The sequence below is a fragment of the Schistocerca gregaria genome, chromosome X (assembly GCF_023897955.1).
Source record: "Schistocerca gregaria isolate iqSchGreg1 chromosome X, iqSchGreg1.2, whole genome shotgun sequence".
Lineage (NCBI taxonomy): Eukaryota > Metazoa > Arthropoda > Insecta > Orthoptera > Acrididae > Schistocerca > Schistocerca gregaria.
Genome location: NC_064931.1, coordinates 278,070,448 through 278,097,578, shown reverse-complemented (window position 1 = coordinate 278,097,578; position 27,131 = coordinate 278,070,448). Strand labels below are relative to the sequence as shown.

The following is a 27,131-nucleotide window of genomic DNA, read 5'->3' as shown; positions in this document are numbered from 1 at the left end:
CCAGCTTAATATAATAATTCTATTTGCAGTTCAATAATCAACCTTATGAATGCTGCATTTGACGCTTTTTAAGTGTGTTGTGGGGATTAGTTTTCGCTGGCAGGGCGCGTGTGGTGTTGCAGGCAGCAGGGTATGGCTCGGGCCGGCGCCGGCGGCTGCGGCGGCCCGCGGTGGCAGCGGCGGCTGTCGCTGCCCGAGGCGGTGATGCGGCGCTACGCCGTGCAGCTGGCGCAGTCCGACGACAGCGAGGACGCCAGGGCCTCCGAGCCAGCGCCCAGCCCACCCGCCACAGGTCTCCCACTTCACATGTCCATCTCAAATCACCTTCATACGAGTCCACACTAATAACGAACGATCCCAAATGCACAACCCCTGTGGAGAAATTTATCTCCCGGTCGTTAGTTATTTATAGTCCTCGAACATATCCGCATACTCTACACCTCCCGCCGCCTTGATCCCCCTCATCCCCTGGTTGCTCCTTCGCTCTCCAACCCCCGTCCTCTGCCACGCCTTCACTGTTGTGTCCCCCTACATCTCTACACCCTTCATCTCCTTTCCCAAGGTGGCTTCCATCAACTCCCCCTCCCAGATAATGCCCTCTCTCCCTCCATTTATCCCTCCTATCAAATCTGATCCACACTTCCTCCTCCTCCTTTCCTCTGTTTTTTCCCAAGGGCTCCCTCTTCTCCCCCCCCCCTTTCGATTCTCTTTCTTCTCCGCCTAACCTCTCTCTGCTTTCCTTCTCTCCCCTGAGTCCTTTCTGCTCTCCCCTCCATTGCCTTTCTGTGGTGTGTGTACTTTAAGACCTTCAGTAAACACACCGTCAAATTGTTTGACCTGTCACTCTAACGAAGTAGGCGTGTGACAGCAATATGTCTCGTGGTCTTCTCATGGCGTGTCCGCAGCTCGTGGTCTTGCGGTAGCGTTCTCGCTTCCGCCGCACAGGGTCCCGGGTTCGATTCCCGACGGGGTCAGGGATTTTTCTCTGTCTCGAGATGACTGGTTGTTGTGTGTATTACATACTCATTTCATCATCATTGACTCGCAAGTCGCCGAAGTGGCGTCAGCTAAAAAGGACTTGCAATACGGCTGCCGAACAACCCCGCATGTGATCCCCTGGCCAACAATGCCATACGATCATTTCATTTTATCGTGGCGTGTTTATCTTCTGCCGTTAGGTCAGACGATAGAAATGCCACTTGCAGACTTATAGTAGCTGATTAACGGTGACCGACTTTAAACAGAACTTGATTTATTTTCACACACATTTATTAAAATAATACGAGCATAAAAATTACTTAACTTGGTTCTGGATGCTGTTTACAATTGACAATCTGAAGTTCCTTTGGTATTGGTACGTTAATCTTATTCTCACATATCTCTGATACTTGACAAAAGTGTCAATACATTTATCTTCATGGCTATGTACAGGAATATGCTAATCCTCTTAGGCGCAGACTGAAACTTGACTATAGACTGGTACAGACAAATATAGAACTCGTACAGACTGGTACAGTCTAATGCAGACTGGTACAGACTGATGCAGACAAATGCAGACTGACTAATCGGAGGTCTGTACACTCGTTATAATACCTCACACATTCATGTATCACTGCACGAGTGTGATCCGCGAGGAGAAAAGGTTCTACGTTAGCTGCTCATTGGCTGCGTTACATATTAATATGCGTATCGGCGGAAGCAGAATTTGGTCCGTCTCTATGGCAGCGCCATCTCGTAGTGCGGAGACGGACGAGCGCTGTGCATGAGCTGTTGTGTTTAGCGGGGCGCGCTCTAATGGGAAAGTTGTGTACATTCTGACTATGTGGAACTATGTACACTTTCCCACTCCTTCTCGTGTCCACCCAGCCCTCCCTTTTCTATGTCCCTTCCCTCCATCGGCTCCCCCTTTTTTCTTTTCCTCCCCTGCCCCCTTTTCCCCCTCATAAGTCTGGGTCCTCCTCCCTCCCTATCTGCCGCCGTGTCACCTGTACAGTGCTGTTATAAGTGAGTGTTCAGTGGTGTGCGTCCCCTGTCAGCTTTGCGAACAGCCGCCATACTGTCGCTAGTTGTGTCTTTTATCTCGTGCAATCAGAAACCAGACTTTTGCTGTGTTTTTTAATTGTGCCTGTCTACTTCTTGTGTGTCCTCATCCGCATCGCCACCGCAGTGTTTATATATTTTAAATTCCACAACTTATCGCCATTTTACAATTTTTTTTACAAAATCACCGATTTATCGCCTGTTGCCGGCCGGTGTGGCCATGCGGTTCTAGGCACTTCAGTCTGGAACCACGTGACCGCTGTGGTCGCAGGTCCGAATCCTGCCTCAAGCATGGGTGTGTGTGATGTCCTTAGGTTAGTTAGGATTAAGTAGTTCTAAGTTCTAGGGGCTGATGATGACAGATGTTAAGTCCCATAGTGCTCAGAGCCATTTATCGCCTGTTTTTCTTGTTTGTTTCTATTCTATGTTTCTTAACTTTTCTGTAGGCTGTAGAGCAGCGTATTACGCTGCTTCCAGCCGTCTCCCCCCCCCCCCCCCCCCCCCCAGAGAAAATTTTTTTTATAGTTGCAGGTCAACCGATCCATTTACAGCGGCCGTTCAATAAGTAATGCGACAAATTTTTCTCGGCCAGTTTCGGCTGAAAAAAATGAGAGATTTGTTGTGGAACATCGTCTATTATTTCCACCTCAGCCCCTATAGTTTCAACAGGTGTCGATAGGGGATGGCACTATACATAGCCTTCAAACCGGCGTCTGTACAGTGAGCACAGTGAGCTGCTGGGCAAGGCGTCTGGCATCACCGGAACGAGGTCGCGCAAAACTGTTCGATGTCCTGCGTTCTGTCTGACTGGTCGCACATAGAAGTGGCTCATGCAATGTTGGAACGTGTGGACACTCTCATTCGAGGTGATCGAAGGATTACAAGCAAACAACTCGCAGCTCATCTGGACATCGCTTTTGGTAGTGCTGACACACTCACCCACCAGTAGGGCTATTCAAAAGTGAGTGCCTACTGCTTTCCTTGCCGCCCAATAGAAGACCAAAAAGGCTAAATTCAATCTGTTTGGCCCAATGAAGGATGCAATCTTCGAGAAACAGATGGGGAGGCTACTGACGCAACAAGTCGCTGGCACCAACGTCAACTTCTAGAGTGGTACCATACGGGCACACAGGCCCCCGGCGTAAGGTGGCTGTTGTGTACATAGTTCCACGTAGTCAGAGCGTACACAACTTTCCCACTAGAGTGTGCCTTGCTAAGCACAACAGCGCCTGTCGCAGCGCTCGTCCATCTCCACACTACGAGATGGCGCTGCCATAGAGACGGACCAAATTCTGCTTCCGCCGATCCGCGTATTAATATTTAATGCAGCCAATGAGATTGCTGCTAACATAGAACCTTTTCTCCTCGCGGATCACACTCGCACAGTGATACATGATCATTCGAGGTATTATAACGAGTGTACAGACCTCTGATTAGTGAGCCTGCATTTGTCTGCACCAATCTGTACCAGTTTGCATTTGTCTGTACCAGTCTACAGTCAAGTTTTAGTCTGCGCCTAATAAGGTGCCCAGATTCCGGTACATAGCCATGAAGATAAATGTATAGACACTTTTGTCAAGTATCAGAGATATAGGTGAGAATAAGATTAACGTACCAATAACAAAGGTACTTCAGATTGTCAATTGTAAATAGCATTCAGAACCAAGTTAAGTAATTTTTATGCTTGTTATTATTTTAATAAATGTGTGTGAAAATTAATCAAGTTTTGTTTAAAGTTGGTCACCGTCAATCTGCTACTCCAAGCGTGCAAGTGGCATTTCTATCGTCTGACCTAACGGCAGAAGATAAACACGCCACGATAAGACCACGAGACATATTGCTGACACTCGCCTACTTCGATAAAGCGACCAGTCAAATAATCTGATGGTGTGGTACTGAAGGTCTTACAGTAAGCACACCACAATGGCGTAAGGCCGTCGCATTGAAAGGAGATCATACTGAAAAATAGGGTTTTGTAGCCAAAAGAGTGGCAATTAATATGGTGCATTTAATCCTGAATAAAACCAACCTACTTTCAGAAAAAAATGTTACAATATTTGTTGAACGCCCCTCGTATTTTTGAAATGATAGCTGAGACTGGATGTAATACATTGTCCGCACAAAAGGTTCTGAGACTGATTTTATTTGTGGCATATGACTGACGTCAGCGCTGTAACAACTGTGGCAACTTGAACTGATCCGTTGTAGAATTTTAGAACGTGTTTTTTGCTCGCATATCATGTCATTTCTGGAAACCCAGAATCTACTCTGTAGGAATCAACATGAATTCCGGAAACAGCGATCGTATGAGACCCAACTCGCTTTATTTGTTCATGAGACCCAGAAAATATTAGATGCAGGCTGCCATGTAGATGCCATTTTCCTTGACTTTCGGAAGGCGTTCAATACAGTTCCGCACTATCGCCTGATAAACAAAGTAAGAGCCTACGGAATATTAGACCAGCTGTGTGACTGGATTGAAGAGTGTTCAGCAAACAGAACGCAGTGTGTTGTTCTCAATGGAGAGACGTCTACAGATGTTAAAGTAACCTCTGGCGTGCCACAGGGGAGAGTTATGGGACCGTTGCTTTTCACAATATATATACACTCTTGGAAATTGAAATAAGAACACCGTGAATTCATTGTACCAGGAAGGGGAAACTTTATTGACACATTCCTGGGGTCAGATACATCACATGATCACACTGACAGAACCACAGGCACATAGACACAGGCAACAGAGCATGCACAATGTCGGCACTAGTACAGTGTATATCCACCTTTCGCAGCAATGCAGGCTGCTATTCTCCCATGGAGACGATCGTAGAGATGCTGGATGTAGTCCTGTGGAACGGCTTGCCATGCCATTTCCACCTGGCGCCTCAGTTGGACCAGCGTTCGTGCTGGACGTGCAGACCGTGTGAGACGACGCTTCATCCAGTCCCAAACATGCTCAATGGGGGACAGATCCGGAGATCTTGTTGGCCAGGATAGTTGACTTACACCTTCTAGAGCACGTTGGGTGGCACGGGATACATGCGGACGTGCATTGTCCTGTTGGAACAGCAGGTTCCCTTGCCGGTCTAGGAATGGTAGAACGATGGGTTCGATGACGGTTTGGATGTAGCGTGCACTATTCAGTGTCCCCTCGACGATCACCAGAGGTTTACGGCCAGTGTAGGAGATCGCTCCCCACACCATGATGCCGGGTGTTGGCCCTGTGTGCCTCGGTCGTATGCAGTCCTGATTGTGGCGCTCACCTGCACGGCGCCAAACACGCATACGACCATCATTGGCACCAAGGCAGAAGCGACTCTCGTCGGTGAAGACGACACGTCTCCATTCGTCCCTCCATTCACGCCTGTCGCGACATCACTGGAGGTGGGCTGCACGATGTTGGGGCGTGAGCGGAAGACGGCCTAACGGCGTTCGGGACCGTAGCCCAGCTTCATGGAGACGGTTGCGAATGGTCCTCGCCGATACCCCAGGAGCAACAGTGTCCCTAATTTGCTGGGAAGTGGCGGTGCGGTCCCCTACGTCTCTGCGTAGGATCCTACGGTCTTGGCGGGCATCAGTGCGTCGCTACGGTCCGGTCCCAGGTCGACGGGCACGTGCACCTTCCGCCGACCACTGGCGACAACATCGATGTACTGTGGAGAACTCACGCCCCACGTGTTAAGCAATTCGGCGGTACGTCCACCCGGCCTCCCGCATGCCCACTATACGCCCTCGCTCAAAGTCCGTCAACTGCACATACGGTTCACGTCCACGCTGTCGCGGCATGCTACCAGTGTTAAAGACTGCGATGGAGCTCCGTATGCCACGGCAAACTGGCTGACACTGACGGCGGCGGTGCACAAATGCTGCGCAGCTAGCGCCATTCGACGGCCAACACTGCGGTTCCTGGTGTGTCCGCTGTGCCGTGCGTGTGATCATTGCTTGTACAGCCCTCTCGCAGTGTCCGGAGCAAGTATGGTGGGTCTGACACACCGGTGTCAATGTGTTCTTTTTTCCATTTCCAGGAGTGTAAATGACCTAGTAGATAGTGTCGGAAGTTCCATGCGGCTTTTCGCGGATGATGCTGTAGTATACAGAGAGGTTGCAACATTAGAAAATTGCAACGAAATGCAGTTAGATCTGCAGCGAATAGGCACTTGGTGCAGGGAGTGACAACTGACCCTTAACATAGACAAATGTAATGTATTGCGAATACATAGAAAGAAGGATCCTTTATTGTATGATTATATAATAGCGGAACCAACACTAGTAGCAGTTACTTCTGTAAAATATCTGAGTGTATGCGTACGGAACTATTTGAAGTGGAGTGTTCATATATAATTAATTGTTGGTAAGGCGGGTACCAGGTTGAGATTCATTGGGAGAGTCCTTAGAAAATGTAGTCCATCAACAAAGGAGGTGGCTTACAAAACACTCGCTCGACCTATACTTGAGTATTGCTCATAAGTGTGGGATCCATACCAGATCGGGTTGACGGAGGAGATAGAGAAGATCCAAAGAAGAGCGGCGCGTTTCGTCACAGGGTTATTTGGTAATCGTGATAGCGTTATGGAGATGTTTAGGAAACTCAAGGACAGAGTCTGCAAGAGAGGCGCTCTGCATCGCTGTGTAGCTTGCTGTCCAGGTTTCGAGAGGGTGCGTTTCTGGATGAGGTATCGAATATATTGCTTTCCCCTACTTATACCTCTCGAGGAGATCACGAATGTAAAATTAGAGAGATACGAGCGCGCACGGAGGCTTTCCAGCAGTCGTTCTTCCCGCGAACCATACGCGACTGGAACAGGAAAGGGAGTTAATGACAGTGGCACGTAAAGTGTCCTCCGCCACATACCGTTGGGTGTAGATGTAGATGAACTAACAATTGTAAACAACAAATGTGGTCACTTTTGCCAGCTTAGCTATTTTATGGCATATTCACAATAGCGTTTAGCTATACAAATTCACAACTGGCTATAGCCTGAAATCTAGCCTATTTAAATAACAACCTGTGCCAAAGTCCAGCCTAAATAGCATAATTTTAACTACGCTTTGAGTATGCAACATGAATCTACTGACAACGATTATTGACTATGGTTATGCCCCATGTCATTTAAAACTGAACTGCGTTGCACTAACTGGATGGCTGCAGTGTATGCTTATATTTTCGTTTACTCTGCAGGAAAAGGAGAAGGGGAAAAAATCTTACATACGTGTACACGGTAAAACCCTGCAATAACGAATAGTTAATTCCAGATTCACTACCCTACTTAGACAATGCTAGTTAGATTGTGAGTGCATGAATCTGCACACGAACACAGAAGCAAGGATTCTCCTCAGTTCAGTGGAGAAATATTTTGTGAACATAGTATAATAATTTCACTGCGCAATAAGTGATGCTTAAATGTATTAGTTTCTATTTTTCTGTTTTGCAGACAATTAGAAAAGTTTTAATCATTAGTATGGTGCCTCAGTACCAAAAGAGGTTTCGAAAACAGTGGCTTTCGGACAATGAGTTCGAGGACTGGATTTTGGGAGTTCCTCGGATGCTTCAAAAGAGCGGTCTACGTTTTGCAATTGTGATATTAAGGCTAAAAGCTATATACTGTATGTGGTAGTATATTTGTTCAGCGGTTATAATAAGCTTTTATTTGATAATTTAATAGTCTGTAACATAGGTGTGCTTCTAATATCTGACAGTGGAAGAGTAGAACTCGTATTAATAAATTGATCACGCTTTTCAAAAAGTGAAGAACTGCTCCACAATCAAATTCTGGCAGCGCTAGCGTATAAATTATTATCAAATATATCTAGCTTCTTTTTGTTGCTATCACGTCTTTTTAAAGAAACCATCTAGCAATTATTTCAGAGTAAGAACTGGCAACACTTACGTGCATTCGACCAGTCAGTGTTAAGTAGTGGACGTGCAGACGCAGTGTGTCAACACTGTCCTGTCACAGATCACAGTGGAGCAACATCTCTAAATCAAGTGTTCGAGAAAAATGTGTACCAAGAGTGTCCCGAACCAAATGGTTCAAATGGCTCTGAGCACTATGGGACTTAACTTCTAAGGTCATCAGTCCCCTAGAACTTAGGACTACTTAAACCTAACTTACCTAAGAACATCACACACATCCATGCCCGAGGTAGGATTCGAACCTGTGACCGCAGCGGTCGCGCGGTTCCAGACTGTAGCGCCTAGAACCGCTCGGCCACAACGACCGGTCGAGTCACGCAGTGGCAGTGTCTGGTATATTACATTACAACCAACTTTTATTACATAAAATTGTAGGTTATATAAGTAGCAAGGAGTGTTCAGCTGAAGCAATAGAATAGATACAGCTTGAGGACTTGCAGTCCATCTTCTGTTTTCGAACAGAGCGGTGAATTCGAGAAAATAGCGAGTAGACAACAAGCAATCGGTCGATTGAAAAGGGATGCAATAGGAAAGGACTGTACCGAGCCAGTCTTCTGTGAGCATTCACTCACGACTGTTGGGCGACAAGATCGATCCGACAGTTGCAGGAGTCTTTCTTTCTCTCCTTTTAAGTAGGCCTGTGTTACACGAAAAGTATGCATCCGCAAAATAAAAATTATTCACAAATGAAGTATGCTTTGCTACCAGCATGCATTCAACCGTCATGCATAGTGAGTGCTAACTACTAGTTCTTACCGGAGCCAAATTATTTATTTATTATATGTCGCGTTTTCCATAATACCCAAGCGCAACCGCGTATTCAATCGAACCCCCATTTTCAAATGCTAATAATAGACAACAATAGTCCGTCTCCGTAGATGAGTGGTTTGTTGTAGTGATTATACAACCACACATACATTGCACATACATGCATGCTCTCTCTGTAGCATGCTGATTCCTCCTCCTCCTCCTGCTGTTAGGTCCAGGGTAGTAGCCGGCGCGAGGAGGTAACGCAGTGGCCGGTGCGACCACAGTACAGCCGGGACCTATGCTAGCTTACCTCCTCACCTCGTCTGCCACCCTAGTCCTAACAGCAGCACGGCGCTGACGTGCGGACGGTATATTAATTAATTAATTAATTAATCGAATGTACATCATCACACCTTTTCAGTAAAACGGAATGCAAACAGTCGCAAACATTTGGCAATGTTCCCTTCTTCGTCACGTATCCCTAAGAAAGGGGCCTGCTAAAGTCCAATATTTATTGACAGGATGAGTTTGTCAAACCACTGAAGCGACCTCACACCAACAAATAATATTGACAAAAATTGTCAGTCCACAAAGCGGTTTTGCAAGGCTAACATGCCAACACCGAAAAGAAAGCGTGTGCTGCAATTATATTACGAGGTGTAGTTTGCAAGCAACGGAAGGCAGCGAGAAAGAGGAAATGGGTCTGAGAATGGTAGGTAAAAAGGAGAGGCTGGCCACTGTTAACTTACTGACTGAGAATCAGAACTGTGCACCCGTAACATTCCTGTGAGTCTTGCGCTGTAGCGGTACAATAGGTTATTAATGTTCAAACGAGAGAAAACAGAGAAGCGAGATTCGCTAATGAGAGAGGCAGTCGCCCTCATGGAGAGTTTAGGACTAACTTCGAGATTCCTGGCGACATGTAGGTCATTCGAATGCTCGAAGTCTAGTTCTGTAATATCAGCAAACACAGTTACTAAAATTCTATGGAAACTTGTGAAGGAGTTACATCCGCCTGGCAAAGGATACGTCCAAGCAGCTGACGTAAACATTATTTTGGGTTTTGTAATAATCTGGTGAAACTGACATGTATTTCACAGACGACTTTACTAGTCACTGCAGATATAGGGTGATTCGCGAAGATATGCAAAATTTTAATACGTTATTCTACAAGTAAAACTAAAGGGAAAAGTTCATATAAACATAGCTCCGCAAATGTTTAGTTACGGAGTTACAGCTAATAAAAGATTTTGCCTGAAATTTAGCAACTTCCTTAATATGAAGCCATCGCAAAACTGTAGCGTACAAGGTTAAAGTAAAACACGATTTCCATTTATTTTGTTGTTATTGATCTGGTGAATCTAATGAAACATGTCCCAGACGTGTATCTACAGTGGTTTTCCAGAACATACAGAGACGCAAAGAAGTAATTTCGCAAAATTTTTAATTTATTAATTGCTTGGCCCAATTTGTTTTTTTTTTTAAATTCCAGTCAACTGCACAAAGTTTTCAACAGAAGTTGCACATAATTTAATTTTGGAAAAATGATGGTAATAACGTTAACTGAAACTGTATTAATGTCTTAGAATCTTAAATAAATAGCTTTTATTAATACTATAGCACACGTGAATTCACGTTAAACCGGAAAAAAACAAAGCTCAGTTTTAAGGAAGTTGTATAGTGTACATACAATTTCGCAATACATTCACAATAAATGTTAAAAATGTCTCCACCGAGTTCAACCCATTAGTTACACGTGCATGAACAGATTTTGTTGCTCGTTTTCAGTTTCACTTAGTTGTTCTTAATTTCGTCTATTGCATTCATAATTCGAGCAATTAATGCCTGACGTGTATTGACTTTGTCCTCATAAACTATGTCTTCCATCTATCCCCTTACACAAAAATCCATTGATGTTAAATTGGGCGACCTTGGTGGCCACAGACGTGTAACACCACGACCAATCCATTTCTGGGGAAAATGTTCATTTAAATGTGTAGAAACGGCGATGGAGAAATGTGGAGGCGCGCCATCATGTTGAAAAAGTGGAACATCTTCGAGCAAGCGGGGCATTTCTTCTTGAAGGAATTGTAAGTACGTCTCGCCAGTCAGACGTCCTGGGGAAATGAATGGTCCAATCAAGTGTGTGTTGATTATACCACACCACTCATTTATGCTCAATCGCTGCTGGAAATTGCGTTACACTGTTGCATATTGGTTTGCTTCAGACCATACGTGTTCGTTATGTAAATTGTTTATACCATCTCGAGTAAACTGTGTCTCATTAGTAAATAAAATGTATTTGTTTAATGCAGATTAGTATTTAACCAGTTGCGCAACTCCAAGCGTAGGGCAGGATCTCCCGGATGTAAATATGTACTTTTTGTTTATGGTAAGGATACAGATTATTGTACTTCAGTATACGCCAAACCTTAGATTGTCAAGCGCCTAATCGTTGAGAGATACGTCGCGTACTGGTACCCGGGCTACGTTGAACAGCATCCATAATATACTCATCATCGTCTTCACGTATCGAGCGCTCGTGCTGATTGTGAACGCTAGGTAGAGAACCTGTCTCCTCTAACAAAAAAATGGTTCAAATGGCTCTGAGCACTATGGGACTTAACATCTATGGTCATCACTCCCCTAGAACTTAGAACTACTTAAACCTAACTAACCTAAGGACATCACACAACACCCAGCCATCACGAGGCAGAGAAAATCCCTGACCCCGCCCGGAATCGAACCCAGGAACCCGGCCGTGGGAATCGAGAACGTTACCGCACGACCACGAGATGCGGGCTCTCCTCTAACATCCGAAATGCCGGGTTGAATAACGTACGCGATATTCGTTAACTGCAGCAGTAGCATTACCATCACATTTGCCATAAATAAACACCATATCAGCATGTTCAAAATGGTTCAAATGGCTTTGAGCACTATAGGGCTTAACTTCTGAGGTCATCAGTCCCCTAGAACTTAGAACTATTTAAAACCTAACTAACATAAGGACATCACACACATCCATGCCCCAGGCAGGATTCGAACCTGCGACCGTAGCGGTCGCTCGGTTCCAGAATGTAGCGCCTAGAACCGCTCGGCCATTCCGGCCGGCAGCATGTTCCTCTGTCGTAAGTTTGAAGGGATCCCTATTTCATAAATAATCTGCAAACTACAACAGTTACTATGTGGTTTCACTTAAATACACTGTTGTTATTATGTTGTTCCACTGAACAATACAGAAAACAGACTCGTTTCAAGATTAGGAAACGACTGAAACAACTCACTAACGGTTGCTAACAATGACATAAACTTCCTGGCAGATTAAAACTGTGTGCCCGACCGAGACTCGAACTCGGGACCTTTGCCTTTCGCGGGCAAGTGCTCTACCAACTGAGCTACCGAAGCACGACTCACGCCCGGTACTCACAGCTTTACTTCTGCCAGTATCCGTCTCCTACCTTCCAAACTTTACAGAAGCTCTTCTGCGAACCTTGCAGAACTAGCACTCCTGAAAGAAAGGATATTGCGGAGACATGGCTTAGCCACAGCCTGGGGGATGTTTCCAGAATGAGATTTTCACTCTGCAGCGGAGTGTGCGCTGATATGAAACTTCCTGGCAGATTAAAACTGTGTGCCCGACCGAGTCTCGGTCGGGCACACAGTTTTAATCTGCCAGGAAGTTTCATATCAGCGCACACTCCGCTGCAGAGTGAAAATCTCACTCTGGATGACATAAACGTTTCTAGATTCTTAGTGGAAAGTAAACAAATTTACTTGTATAATAATCTTTTCCTCTCTGGATGTTCTGGAAAACTATTGCAACTACACGTCTAGGTCATGTTTTATTAGATTCAGCAGACCAATAACAACAAAATAATGGAACTCGTGCTTTACTTTAACTTCGTACAGTTTTGCGATGGCTTCATATTAGCGAAGTTGCTAAATTTCAGGCAAAGTCTTTTATTAGTCCTAACTCCGTTACTAAACATGTGCGGAGCTATGTTTATATGAATTTTTCTCTTTAGTTTTACTTTTAGAATAACATATTAAAGCCGGCCGCGGTGGTCTCGCGGTTCTAGGCGCGCAGTCCGGAACCGTGCGACTGCTACGGTCGCAGGTTCGAATCCTGCTTCGGGCATGGATGTGTGTGATGTCCTTCGGTTAGTTAGGTTTAAGTAGTTCTACGTTCTAGGGGACTAATGACCACAGCAGATGAGTCCCATAGTGCTCAGAGCCATTTGAACAATTTTTTTAACATATTAAAATTTTGCATATCTTCGTGAATCACCCTGAAAATGTTGTGGGAAGGCTAACCAAAGACTGCGTTTTACTGCCAGGACACTTAGAAAATATAACAGACCCACTAAGGAAACTGCCTATACTATGCTTGTCCGTCGTCTTTTAGAATACTACTGCGCGGTGTGGGATCCTTACCAGATAGGACTGACGGAGTACATCGAAAAAGTTCAAAGAAAGGCAGCACGTTTTGTATTATCGCGAAATATGGGAGTGTCACAGAAATGATACAGGATTTGGGCTGGACATCATTAAAAGAATGGCGTTCTTTGTTGCGACAGAATCTTCCCACGAAATTCCAATCACCAACTTTCTCCTCCGAATGCGAAAATATTTTGTTGACACCGACCTACATAGGAAGGAATGATGGCTACGATAAAATAAGGAAAATCAGAGCTCGTACGAGATTGGAATAATAGAGAATTGTAAAGGTGGTTCGATGACACCTCTGCCAGGCACTTAAATGTGATTTGCAGAGTATCCATGTAGATGTAGATGAGGTATTTTTGAGGTGGAATTGTTTTTCCAAACTGGTATGTAATTTACCTGTACTGAAGTAAGCAGTGTCAAGAGAATCCTCCGTTGACCATTCTAAAGTGGTATATACAATGATTACCTTCGCATATGTCTATTAAAATTCTTTTATGTGAAAAGACCACTTGAAAAATTGAATCTGAGGTATGATACGAAGAAAGGCGAATTGAAAACAAACAGCGCACACTATTGCCGTATGGCTGATACATGAAGCTCTGTCAACATCTGAATGGAAAATATTGTCAGCCCGTCAATAGTTGACCTCACACGTTCAGTACGTATTGACAAGACTGATAATATTTTGAAGACCATCAATACTGCTCGTCATTCATTCGGCTGTTCCCATCATTAGTTGTTAGCGCGGATGATTGCTATATGGAAGACTCGGGTTCTATTCCCTGTGTTACCAGCGATTTTTCCGTGATGGGAGGACTCAAATGGGGTGCACTAAGCCTGGTGAAGTCAATTGAGGAGCTATGTGATTGAGAAGTAACGGCTCCGGGACACGGAAACGGACAAGGGCTGGGAGAGCGCGGTGTGCTGACACCACACCCCCCCATGCCGCATTCAGTGACGCCGTTGGCTGAGTATGAGACGGCGGTCGGTGGGTACCGAGAGGGCAGCCAAGGTCTATAGGCAGAGTTTACGTTTACGTGCCACTCAGATGTGAAGTGCTTGACAGAGGATACTTGCCATTGTATCAGTTATTGGGGCTTCTTCTCTTCCCATTCACATATCTAGCGTTGGGAAAAGTGGTTGCTTATACTCCCTTTATGTGCGCTGTAATTAGCCTAATCTCTTCTTGAGGAAATATAATCCTATTCTCAGCTACTCAGACTGAAGTCTCGTTTTCTGAATGATTGTCAGCGTCGTCTAATCGTGAAGATCTCCCATGTCTTCTCCGTGAACGTCAATAGAATATAAATCTACAACCATGCTCCGTGGAGCGTACCCTGCGTATTGGTAATCGAGGTGCATGTTGAAGGAGTCTCTTGACTCGTCTTGGAACAAAACGCTGTGGTAAACAATGTTAGTGAACTATGTTGACATATGTCTCTCTCACTCAAACGCCGCGTGTGGGAGTTTGCGTAGGTAATACACACGCCCAAGAAGAGCACAGCAATGAGTAGCGTAATTCCGAAACAGGCCCTAAGGCTATTGGACCCGTTCTGTTTTAAGAATCTGTTGTGTTTCCCATGAGGACAGGCAGTTATAAATCTGAAATACATGAAGAAGCAATTTGATGTGGAGGTTACCGCTAAAAGTGAGGCATTTATTTTACCAGTATTTCATAGTTCTATCTCAGAGTGGAATTTTTGCAGTTTTAGGTCCAGCTATAGTTAGCATCCCCCAGATCCCTAAGTTCTGATGCTTCACACAGTCAATCAAAGTGTCCTGAGGAATTAACTTCGCACTTGTTTGACGTCCACAGCTAAGCTCAACAAATCTGACTTCATTGCCATTACTTTTGGATCTTGCCGATTAATGTTTTGTAGATTCTGTACGACAAGTTTGTTGCTTTCTCAGTGGGTATTAATTAACTTTCTTTTTAGATTACTTTAAGCTTTATTCTTTGTCACTCTGTCCATTAATGCCGCAGGTTTATATGAAATTCTGCAAAACTTTGAGCCTTATGACACCTTCAGATACCTAGGGGACGTATTTTCAATACCAGTTCGCCGTTTTCCAAGTTACTTAGCTACAGTTCGTGGTATTACTGTAATTGTGTTGTCAAACGGTCAGCAGCCATAAAACTATTAACAAGTACGAGTATTACCAAAAAAATGCAAATTTATTTTGTTGTTATTGGTCTGGTGAATCAAAAAAAAACATGTCCTAGACGTGTATATGAAAATATTTGCACATCCTCGTGAATCACCCTATACCTGCAATGACTAGTAAAGACCTTCGAGGTCTGATGAAGATCGTTTAAACACATTAATCCACAATTCTATACGTCAGTAAACTTGAGAACTAGAAAGTGTGATTAACTGTGATCATTCCACCATGTGGGATGTTTGCACGCAGTGAGGAAGGTCCATTCAAAAACCTGCTGTACACGTAGAAGAAATACTTTAATCAAATGGTTCAAATGGCTCTAAGCACTATGGGACATAGCAGCTGAGGTCATCAGTCCAATACTTTAATCCAAAGAGGTAATAAAGCAGCCACTGAGTGCACCATAGCTGTGATGAAATGTGTTTAGGTAAAGGCAAACATATAACTATGTTTGCTAGAATGTGATCATATTTTATGCAAGCACGGTCACAGAGTTTAACAAAAAAAAAGGTTCAAATGGCTCTGAGCACTATGGGACTTAACATCTATGGTCATCAGTTCCCTAGAACTTAGAACTACTTAAACCTAACTAACCTAAGGACATCACACAACACCCAGTCACAGAGTTAAACAATCCAGGATGATTTAATTGCCAGACAACTGTCACCGAAGTGTACTCTCTATTCATTTGCTAGTTTTAAGACTTTGCTGCATATCTCCTCTGGGAAAAAAGCTGAATCAAGGAAAAAAACATTACAGTTCTTGACGAGAGGTGTTACCGTTCCCATTATATGGCTTTCTACTACTGTCGCAGAACACGTCTACAGTGGTTCGACTAACCTTCAATTTTTCAATTAAATTTAAAGTGAATTGCAAGTAATATACTTACCAAAACGCATTTCAATAATCTGTGAAACAAGAGGATACTTTGGTTTACAAATAATAACTGTTTCACAGAAAAAAATTACACAAAGTAGGGCATCGCTTCAAGCATGAGCGTTCTTGAATATCACCTGCGTATCACCCCACATTTCCTTTGCGTTCGCGGGCAGATGTTATTACGGTAACTTTTCAAGAAGAAGCTCTTTCAGTTCTTTGAACGAAAATGGTTTTATTTCCTAGAACTATTTTATTCTTTTACTTTTGGAAACATGATATTTTTAGTAACATTCCATTATTGAGTATCATGCCCAAATTGGCAATTACATTAAATAGCTTTGTGATTTAGACAATGTTGCCCTTGAGGAACGTATAACATTACCTAGAGATCGTCATTGGTTGATGCTGAGACTAAGTGACGGACTTCATTAAGAATTTCACATCGTTTTAGGGGAGACAATAGTTTGGAAAAACAAAATTTAGCTTAGAGCTGAACGTTTCGTTCACAGCAGTGTCATTAAAGAAAGGAAGGAAAGTAGAGTGAGTAGAAAAATTTCCGCTACCCGTCACAATAAAGGGTTCTTTATTTCTTACACAACCGGTTTCGGGCTTGTGCCCTTCCTCAGGTGTTTATACATTCGTGTACATCTTTATATTGCTGGAGATCACTGAGTAAATGCAAAAAATTATTTGCTGGTGGCTGAACAGATAGAAGTGAGACAATTGTAAGTGGCAAAACAGCATTTGTCGAAATTTTTTTGTATTTATACAGTGATCTCCAGCAATATAAACATGTACGTGAATGTATAAACACCTGAGGATGGGCATAAGCCCGAAACCGGTCGTGTGACAAATAAATAACCTTTATCGTGACTAGTAGCGGAAATTTTTCTACACCCTCTAAAGGAACAGTCATGGAGTTCAACAGCATCCGCTATGGATAAAATTCAAGGAAGAGTGAGGTTTAACGACCCAGGTATTTGAATCGCGCTTTCCCTGGATTCAGCCAACGACCTTGCCACAGTGGAAACACCAGATCCCACCAGTGCATCGAAGTTAAGCACCGTCGGGCTAGGGTAACACTTGGATGGGTGCCCGTCTATATCGTCATCAATAACGCATATCGTCTGAGAAATTACGCTCTGTCTGTCGGTACCGTTTGGCCCTCCGAGGCCTGTTCGGACGGAGTTTGTCCTGAATTCGACCCCAGTCCGACACCTTCTGAAAGTTTCTGATGAATTGATTGTGTGACACTGAGCATTACATTCATCTCTATGTTCTTAAAATTTTTTTATGTCGCTTTTCATCGTTTTATTTTATGAACTTATCTCTCATTCCATGTTTCTTTTTCTTAAATTCCGTAGAATGTTTTGCCCACATGTAGGGTTGCCTCTATCAGTCATTTGTAGAGAAAATGTAGCCACATGCAACTCTGGGAGGGCAAGTACCTATAACAGAGGTAACCGCTATGGATCTCCCAAGTGTTCGAAACTGTTCGCTCTCCGTCTTAATTTGCCCTGCCCTTTTGATACCGAATTTAGTGGTACCGCTTCGACTATCAAGTCACAGTACGAAAAAAAAAATGTGGAAAATAAATTTTTATGGTCGTGGAGTCAAATCTAGATTCCTGTAGATTTAGTCAACTGTGATTCTCCTGTGTTTGATAGTATATTCTTGCAACAAAAGTTCCTTTCAGCCCACTGGCCAACACAGACAGTTTACATGAGCTATGAGACAACGACTGGCAGCTATTACAACACTATTACACTTAGGCGACAAAGTCACGCGGTAGCCATATGCACATACACTACTGGCTATTAAAATTGCTACGCCAAGAAGAAATGCATATGATAAACGGGTATTCATTGGACAAATATATTATACTACACCTGACATGTGATTACATTTACACGCAATTTGAGTGCATAGATCCTGAGAAATCAGTACCCAGAACAACCACCTCTGGCCGTAATAACCGTCTTCATAAGCCTGGGCATTGAGTCCAACAGAGCTTGGATGGCGTGTACACGTACAGCTGCCCATGCAGCTTCAACGCGGTACCACAGTTCATCAAGAGTAGTGACTGGCATATTGTGACAAGCAGTTGCACGGCCATCATTGACCAGACTTTTCAATTGGTGAGATATCTGGAGAATATGCTAGCCAGGGCAGCAGTCGAACAGTTTCTGTATCCAGAATGGCCCGTACAGGACCTGCAACATGCGGTGGTGCATTATCCCGCTGAAATGTAGGGTTTCGCAGGGATCGAATGAAGGGTAGAGCCACGGGTCGTAACACATCTGAAATGTAACGTCCACTGTTCAAAATGCCGTCAATGCGAACAAGAAGTGACCGAGACGTGTAACCACTGGCACCCCATACCATCACGCCGGGTGATACACAATTATGCCGATGACGAATACAAGCTTCGAATGTGCGTTCACCGCGATGTCGCCAAACACGGATGCGACCATCATGATGCTGTAAACAGAACCTGGATTCATCCGAAAAATGACGTTCTGCCATTCGTACACCCAGGTTCGTCGTCGAGTACACCATCGCTGACGCTCCTGTCTGTGATGCAGCGTCAAGGGTATCAGCAGCCATGGTCTCCGAGCTGATAGTCCATGCTGCTGCAGACGTCGTCGAACTGTTCGTGCAGATGGTTGTTGTCTTGCAAACGTCCCCATCTGCTGACTCAGGGATCGAGATGTGGCTGCACGATCCGTTACAGCCATGCGGATAAGATGCCTGTCATCTGGAGTGCTAGTGATACGAGGCCGTTGGGATCCAGCACGGCGTCCCGTATTACCCTCCTGAACCCACCGATTCCATATTCCGCTAACAGTCATTGGATATCGCCCAACGCGAGCGGCAATGTCGCGATACGATAAGCCGCACACGCGGTAGGCTACAATCCGACCTTTATCAAAGTCGGAAACGTGATGGTACGCATTTCTCCTCCTTGCACGAGGCTTCACAACAACGTTTCATCAGGCAACGCTGGTCAACTGCAGTTTGTGTATGAGAAATCCGTTGTAAACTTTCCTCATGCACGTTGTAGGTGTCGCCACCGGCGCCAACCTTGTGTGAATGCTCTGAAAAGCTAATCATTTACATATCACAGCATCTTCTTCCTGTCTGTTAAATTTCGCGTCTTTAGAATGTCATCTTCGTGGTGTAGCAATTTTAATGGCCATGTACTATTCGCTTTTATGAAGAGAGTTTGATTATCTATATTAACGGGCCTCAAATAGCCTTGCATTGAAAAACGGCTGAAGCGCGTGTGTTTTCTCAATTGTCACTTGTATTTCTTAAAACTGAAATTATCTCCTAAATAGAAAATTAGCGCTACTGTCTGAGTAAAATAGATTCCTTGGTAAGATGCCAGGAAAATGAAGTCAGCCTACCACAGGTATCGCTTACTCACGCACACCACTCTAAAATACTGCCTAAGTATGTGTGATGCATACCATATAAAACTTTCAGCGGCTATGCAACGAAGGGTAGCACGAATAATTACAGATTTATGTGACACATGGGAGAACTCATTTAAGCATACACTTTCCTTCGCTCCACACGCTAAATAAACGAAAAAACTGTAACATGCGGTAAAATAGGACGTACACTCTGTCATGCACTACACAATTGTTTGCAGAGTATGAATGTAGGTTTAGGTGAATGCCGCCCGAGGAACCGCTTACACGAGGTGCAGTTCTCATCTAAACAACGGCAAGCAAGCGTGACCCTGAAGCAGCCAATCGCAGGTCAAGTTTCAGGACGGCCGGCCTGTCGCTGCTCCAATGATACACCAACTTGATAACGCCTGGCGACGATTGCAGCGAGCACCGTAGCACACAGCGACGATGCAAGTTAAATGCACATGTAATACACAGTGTGGTTGATTCGTCATGCAGCACGTCCAAGACGAGCCCCTGCATAAGGCTATGCAATATCCAGTGTGTTGAAATAGCTTACAGTTACTTGTTATAATTTGTAACGACAACGGAAGCCAGTTTCCTAATATAGTACAACTGCCAAAAATGAAATTGATCTACCCAAGATCGATGTAATAATCCTTTGGCTTACACTCTCACTATCGCACTCACAATTCGGTGTTTTATCGATGGTCCAGTCGCCATTAAAATCACGACAGTATTGTATTTACTGTAGTTGAAACACTCGATTCGCATAGTTGCTGATTGTGACTATTTCTTCTGCACGGTTAGGAATACTACTGCTACCTCCCTGATCTCTTCGACGACGCCTCTGTTTTTGGCTGCCATCTAATAAGATGCTGTTGGATATTATACTCTTCCGCTGTTGAGAAGTTGTGCAGTTATTGACCAGTTTCCAAAGGAGTTTCTTAACTTCGGAGATCGTAAACATATTGCTATATATGGTGAGGCACTTTTTTTATTTGTGCCACTAGACCCTCAATAGTGTGAAATGACAGTGACATGGCGGTAGCCAAATGTCATGACTTTGTATCGTTCGCAATTTCGTCGAAGATGTATTATGGCTTCTTTAGTCCCGCAATTTCGAATAGTCCAACCTTCTTCACATCTACTTTGAAATCCGCATCTCATCTCTTCAGTTATTCAATAATTTTGCCTTTTTTTATTGCCAAAGGTGGTGACTTGTCATGGAATCAGATAATGATACGGAGCATTAACAATCACGATTAGGGACTGGCGCCGTGCGTTTTCAAGCGCCCTGTCACAGATTGCGGTGCCTCTCCCCTTGGAGGTTCGAGTCCTGCCTCGGGCATGGTGTGTGTTTTGTTCTCAGCATAAGTTAGTTTAAGTAGTGTGTAAGTCTAGGGACCGATGGACTCAGCAGTTTGGTCCCTTAGGAATTCACACACATTTGAACATTTTTTAGTGACTGGCCTGCAAATTCGTTATTTGTGGTGTTTCGAACGGTTTCTGAAAACTTAATTTTATCCATCCTAAATGATGTTTAAGGTCTGCAGCTGTGTCTTTACTGTTTGAAATAACAAGGTTATAGCACTCGACATAATTTTTTCGTACGTAGCACAAAGCGTTTGAGGAGTTTTTTCCAGTTTCCAAGAGTTGTGGAAGTTACGTAATCCTGAATAGAATGTCTACGTGAGGTAAAAAAAAGCGCTATATAACATGCCTTACGTGTGCGCCAGTTTCTGAGTGCAGGAGAACGCGCAATGCCGTGCGAATATGGAAAGTCGACTGCAGTGATAGGACTCAGAACAACCAAAACGTAGACGTCAAATTGAAGGTATATAACTGCCACAGTACTGGAAAATAGGAATAAGGTACTGAAACATGTTTTCGTACGCACGTGCCGACCGATGTTGCAGAGCGGTTCTAGGCTCTTCAGTCCGGAAACGCGCTGCTGCTACAGTCCCAGGTTCTAATCCTGCCTCGGGCGTGGATGTGTATGATGTCCTTAAGTTAGTTAGGTTTAAGTAGGCCTAAGTCTAGGGGACTGATGACATTAGAGGTTAAGTCCCATAGTGCTCAGAACCATTCTTTTTTTTTTTGTACGCACATAGAAACGTATCAGGTGTAAAAATTTTGTTATTTCAGTCATTTATCAAAACCAGGCCATTTATCTCTTCAGTATAATTATTTTTTTGCTTTGAACGAAATACCTGCACGCAACGCAATGATTCGCCCTCTTTCACCGGCAGGCTCTGCCCTACCGAGGATCTACCAAGTCATTCCTACTTTTTTTTTTTTTTTTGAACATGTTGAGAACAGCAGCTGTTCCAGCCAACTACACAATCTATTGCATTACATATTGTTGAATTATATGTTATTATGAACGTCTAATCTCTCTCTCTCTCTCTCTCTCTCTCTCTCTCTCTCTCTCTCTCTCTCTAAGATGAAAGCTTTTAGGCAAGGAAAAACAGTCGTTGATATCCTCTGCTCCGCTCGCTCTAAGGGAAGAAGTATCCAGGCCATTGTGATGGAGGTGCTCCTCGTACTCATAACCAGATTTGCGTACTCCCTGACGGACCATCCGGTACCGTTGGCCGCTGTTATCTGCCAATGACGTCATCCTAGTGCTTTAAAGGGTCAGCTCACCGTTCTCCCCGTCTCCCGGCCGTTTTAAACTTCCCAGACTTTGGAGCCGTTAGTTCTCACTCAAGCAGCTCCTCAGTTGTCACCATGAGCCAGAGTGCATCCCGCCGCAGTCCTCTCACCAAGACAAAACCCCTGGCTCTACCGGGTCCCGTGCTTAGTGCTCACACACAATGATCACCCAGCTACTGAGGCAGAATTGTAGCACTCCTGATAGTAGCTAATCCTTGCGATGGTCAGCATGGCTTATAGTCATATTAACAATGCTCCGGCAACAAAGAGCGTATTACAACAAACGGTCGTCCTCGGGGCTGGAAAGTTCTACCTCATGAGCCATGCAACTAGATACACGACATTTCATTTCTCTCTGGATCGCGAGACTTCATATGGAATCTTTGGCTGGGAAATCTCTGTACTCTCTTGTTCCATCATGCATTTTTTAACTGAACAATATGCTTAAAATACCTGCGAGAAATTTCGCACTACGCATTAAGAACAAAAATAAAAAGTAGATCTTTACCGAGAAATTAACGTCAGAGTTGGACGTAGATTCATTTCATTTACAGAACAGTGGGGCTGCTGAATATTCCAAATCATTCACTAGTTGGCACTCTGGTTTCATTCATCTCGACCACCGCATTGGCTGCTGGGCTATCTGCTACTAGACGAATCGCGGATGCTGTTATGAAATTTCGTCCTCGTGGCAGGAGAGCGTTCATCATTTATTCATCTTTTTTCTTATATAATGCTTTTTCTCATCGATTTTCGTTTGTTTCACGACTCAGTTTAATCTAAGAACAGAGATATCGTTCAGCCTACATAAATTTCGACGATGAACATCCGAGTGAGTGCCAGCAACTAAACTTATTTCTACTCCGTTATTTCAACCGTATAGTTTTGAAAATTTATTACTGACTCTTTGTCGTCAGTGCAGAAACGAAGAATATTCTTCAACACTTTACAACGCCTCCATAGATACGAAAGTATATTACCAACACCTCGCGCAGAGGCGTACAAGCATTTTTCACACTCTCCAAGTGTGAATGAATAAGCAAAAAGAATTTACCATGTGGCAAACTGCCACACACTTTTCAATGATTTTACAGAGGGTAGACACATTTGTAGGAGTAGATAGCGCGTGGAACACCCTGTGTATTGGTCCGTTATATATTTAATATATTATCTTCAACATTTACTAAACGTCATTGTTCTTTATACGTTTGTTTTCTTTCCGTGAAATATAGTTATCGCGGCTTGGAATGGGTCTGTTAGTGATCCATTTGTTGTAATTACTTGAAACGGCCTCCATGACAAACTAGTGATAGCAGGGCAATGAAACTCTGTGGAAACATTTGTGAGGACATGCGGAAGACAAAAATGAATAATAATTGAAAGAAATGCATTTTAATTTCCACATGAGACGTTAACATTTGTTAACTGCGTAACATGTTTACGTTCCAGGTTACAAACTTTGCTCAATGTGACGACCATCTGCGTCCACGACAGCCCTCAAACGCACCATCTCACAATTGCTCGCAGCACTTTTCGAACGGTGGAGCATGGAATGATGTTCAGCTCTCGTGACACAGCTCGTGCACTGCTTGAAGATCGTACATTAAGTCCAGCATACTCAGCCATAGCTACAGAAAGTTCTTCAACAATTTGTCGCGCGATTAGTCGTCTGCCTCTCCCAGGAGCTATTTCCAAATCGGCAGTTACTTCGAACTTCCAAATCATGTTAAATACCTAAGTTCGGAAAGAGGACTTCTCCATATCCTTTAACGCGTCGATACCCACGAAGAGTAGGAGCACTATCGCTGTTGTTTTGATGAAACAGCTCCACGAGTAAAGCTTTACTCGCCATGTCCACACCCATGTTGGCTATCTGCAATTGTAATACACGCTGATGCTTATGTTTCAATGCTACGTCGCCGTACCGGTGCCGGCGCCTAACGGCAATTCATGACACCAATACAACTAACAACGAAAATCCTGTAGCGCACAGTCCGAACATCTTCCCTGTAAAGTAGGACACTCATGAGGCAAATAGTTTTCGTCTACACCGCTCGGGTAGGAAAAGTTTAATTATAAGCACCCTGTCTTGGTGGCTTAGCCGAATAGCTTCCGCTCTATTTCGTAACACGGCAGAGCGCTAGGACGGGAGTGTTTCACTTGATACTTTCGCCGAGTAGAAGAACGCCACGCTGTGTGACTTCTGCTACCACAATATTTTACCCGCATTCCTGTTACATCACGGGACGTCTGAAGAAAGTGGCCTATTTCATGCAAACCTGCTTATAAAGTTCAAAGATTCGGATTCCAAGTCAGTATTCACATACATTCTTATATCCCCTATCAGAAACTCGCGTATCGCCTGTGGCGATAAAATATGGTCCACAGCTTTTACTTTCGACAGGTGGCTGCACTTTTCATTGTGAATACATTTTTGCCGCTGCGGCATTAGCAGGCATCTGCTAATTCAAACCAAGAACTTTGTTTCGGAACACACACGTGGTGCATACTTCTGTGTGGACTTGGTGGGGTTGGCAACAGCTGATGTCAGAGGTTTTCTTGCCAAGTTAAGGGACAGTTGGAATTTGGCGGGGAAACACACTTGCTTCCGGGAGGCCGCTTCGAGTGGACCGACTTTCATTATTTGAAAATCATCTTTTTGTCATGTTAGTTATTTCCTGGAGTCATACCTTCATTCCAAGCACTCACTGATGAGATTTGGTGTGTTCAGATAGTGGCTACGTGCTGTGGACTTAACGGACGGCCAGTGATTTCTCGCCACATAGATATTCAGAAAGTTGTTGTCTCATCCTATTCCTTCTGGAGATGGAAACACGTTTCACCTATAAATCTTTCGATGAATGTGTGAGGTGTTATAGTAGCTTCGCTTCTGTATTTCATGTTTGACTCCACGTGGTTCAAACGTTCAAATGTGTGTCAAATCTTATGGGACTTAACTGCTGAGGTCATCAGTCCCTAAGCTTACACACTACTGCACCTAAATTATCCTAAGGACAAACACACGCACACCCATGCCCGAGGGAGGACTCGAACCTCCGCCGGGACCAGCCGCACAGTCCACGACTGCAGCGCCGCAGACCGCTAGGCTAATCCCGCGCGGCTCCACGTGGTCATGACAGTTTTTTCTAAAGAGGCATCCACTTGTAACTTAAAATGTAAATAGAGCCCTTTAACCATGATATGTTTTTCTAGTTTCAATGTAAGTGGTATACTAAAGTAAATTGTGGTTCACAGCTCCTTGCGAATTTATACCTCCCATTTACTCCTGAAAAATCACCTTGTACAAACAAGCGCAGTCGCATTGCGCAGCAGCGTCATTTATTTCAGGTGCAGATGATTATACTTCAGGTACTGTTGCAGAGTCTATCTACCGTTGCGCAGGTAACATTTTTTAATTTCAGAGCCACTAGGAGCAGTTTCTTTTGTATGTTTTACGGCGTCAGAACATGTATTAATTTCCTCATAAGCTCAGAGTAAAATTGCTGTATGTTAAAGGCTAGGACTAGCTTACAAGGTTTCAACTTACAGGTATATAAAGAGTTTCCTTCGAACATACCTCTGGTAATACGTATGGAAAGAACCCTTATTACGCGATGGAATGAAAGGTACTCCCTAGCATACGCTATTGTGTGATTTGCAGATTTCAGCTGTAAATTTTGTGGAAGTTCATAGATAGATCAGCTCAATTAGACAGCAGTCTTACCTGACGGCGTGTGAAATCGATCGACTTCCGCATATGTTTACAGGAATTGGATCCTTGACTTTCGGTAGTTTTTATAAAGCCGTCCCTGCATGCGTCTCAAATTGATTTGGAACACTACGGACGGCTTAATTGCCTTTCACGGACAAGTGCTCTACCAACTGACCTACGCAAGCACGACTCACGCCCCGTCATCACAGGTTTACTTCTGCCAGTACCTCGCCTCCTACCTTCCAACCTTTATAGAAGCTCTCCTGCGAACCTAGCAAAACTAGCACTCCTGAAAGAGCACTTGCCCGCAATAGGCAAAGATCCCGAGTTCGAGTCTCGGTCTGGCACACAGTTTTAATCTGCCAGGAAGTTTCATATTTGTAAGACCTGTCTCTGCCACATGGCCTGGTAAAAAGTAATGCACCCTTTTAGTTTCCTAGTTGACCAATATCTTTTTTTTTTCCTTCTGTGCACTTTGTGCACTCATAAGACCTTACAATACGATGTCTATGCTATCGATTAATTACGAAATATAAAAAAAAAACAAGATTCTGTCCCCTGTCGCATTCTTAGCTTGTACAAACTGAAATAAACGTTCATATAATGTATTCACTGCCAGTATGCTAATAGGCTGGAGGATTATACAGTGTTGGCCCAGCCAAACTGCATCATGGTTGAGAAGCTGAAAACTGATAAACTTTTCAGCCGGAACTGTTCCCATTCTTCTATCTTTAACTTTCACGATCTGTCCCGATGACTGGAACATCGCAACTTTGACCACGTCGAACGGAGCAGTTCTAATTTCATAATGAGAAGACTCAGTATATGTACAGTCTGTAGGTAAATTCATGAGTGAGCAGGCGAGACCCACTCTGCCTATCCCGCTATGTCACATTGTGCTTTTACAAGCTGTTTCACAACGCCGTACCGGCCCTTCCATGCTCGCCCTGTGTGCAGACACTTTGGGCAGCGTTTATTTATAGGTAAATTAGTTAACACCATACGGAATAAAGAAGACTGTTACCTTCTTCGAGAAAACAACATTATAGAGTAAATTACATTTATGTAGGAACGGTAGTCATAAATCAGGATACATATGTCTACTCCAAACATAGAACAGAATGAATGTTCCTCTAAATGCATGTTCGAG

At 43.9% G+C, this 27,131-nt stretch overlaps 1 protein-coding gene across 2 annotated transcripts in view; it reads left to right on the top strand.

Annotated features, from left to right (window-relative positions):
- Nucleotides 1-27,131, top strand: part of LOC126297696 (cyclin-dependent kinase 12-like) — a 313,910-nt gene that overhangs the window by 183,600 nt on the left and 103,179 nt on the right. For both annotated transcript variants that reach the window (XM_049988818.1, XM_049988820.1), the window contains exon 3: nt 123-292. In XM_049988818.1, coding sequence (XP_049844775.1) covers nt 123-292 — 170 coding nt within the window. The remainder of the gene's footprint in view (nt 1-122; nt 293-27,131) is intronic.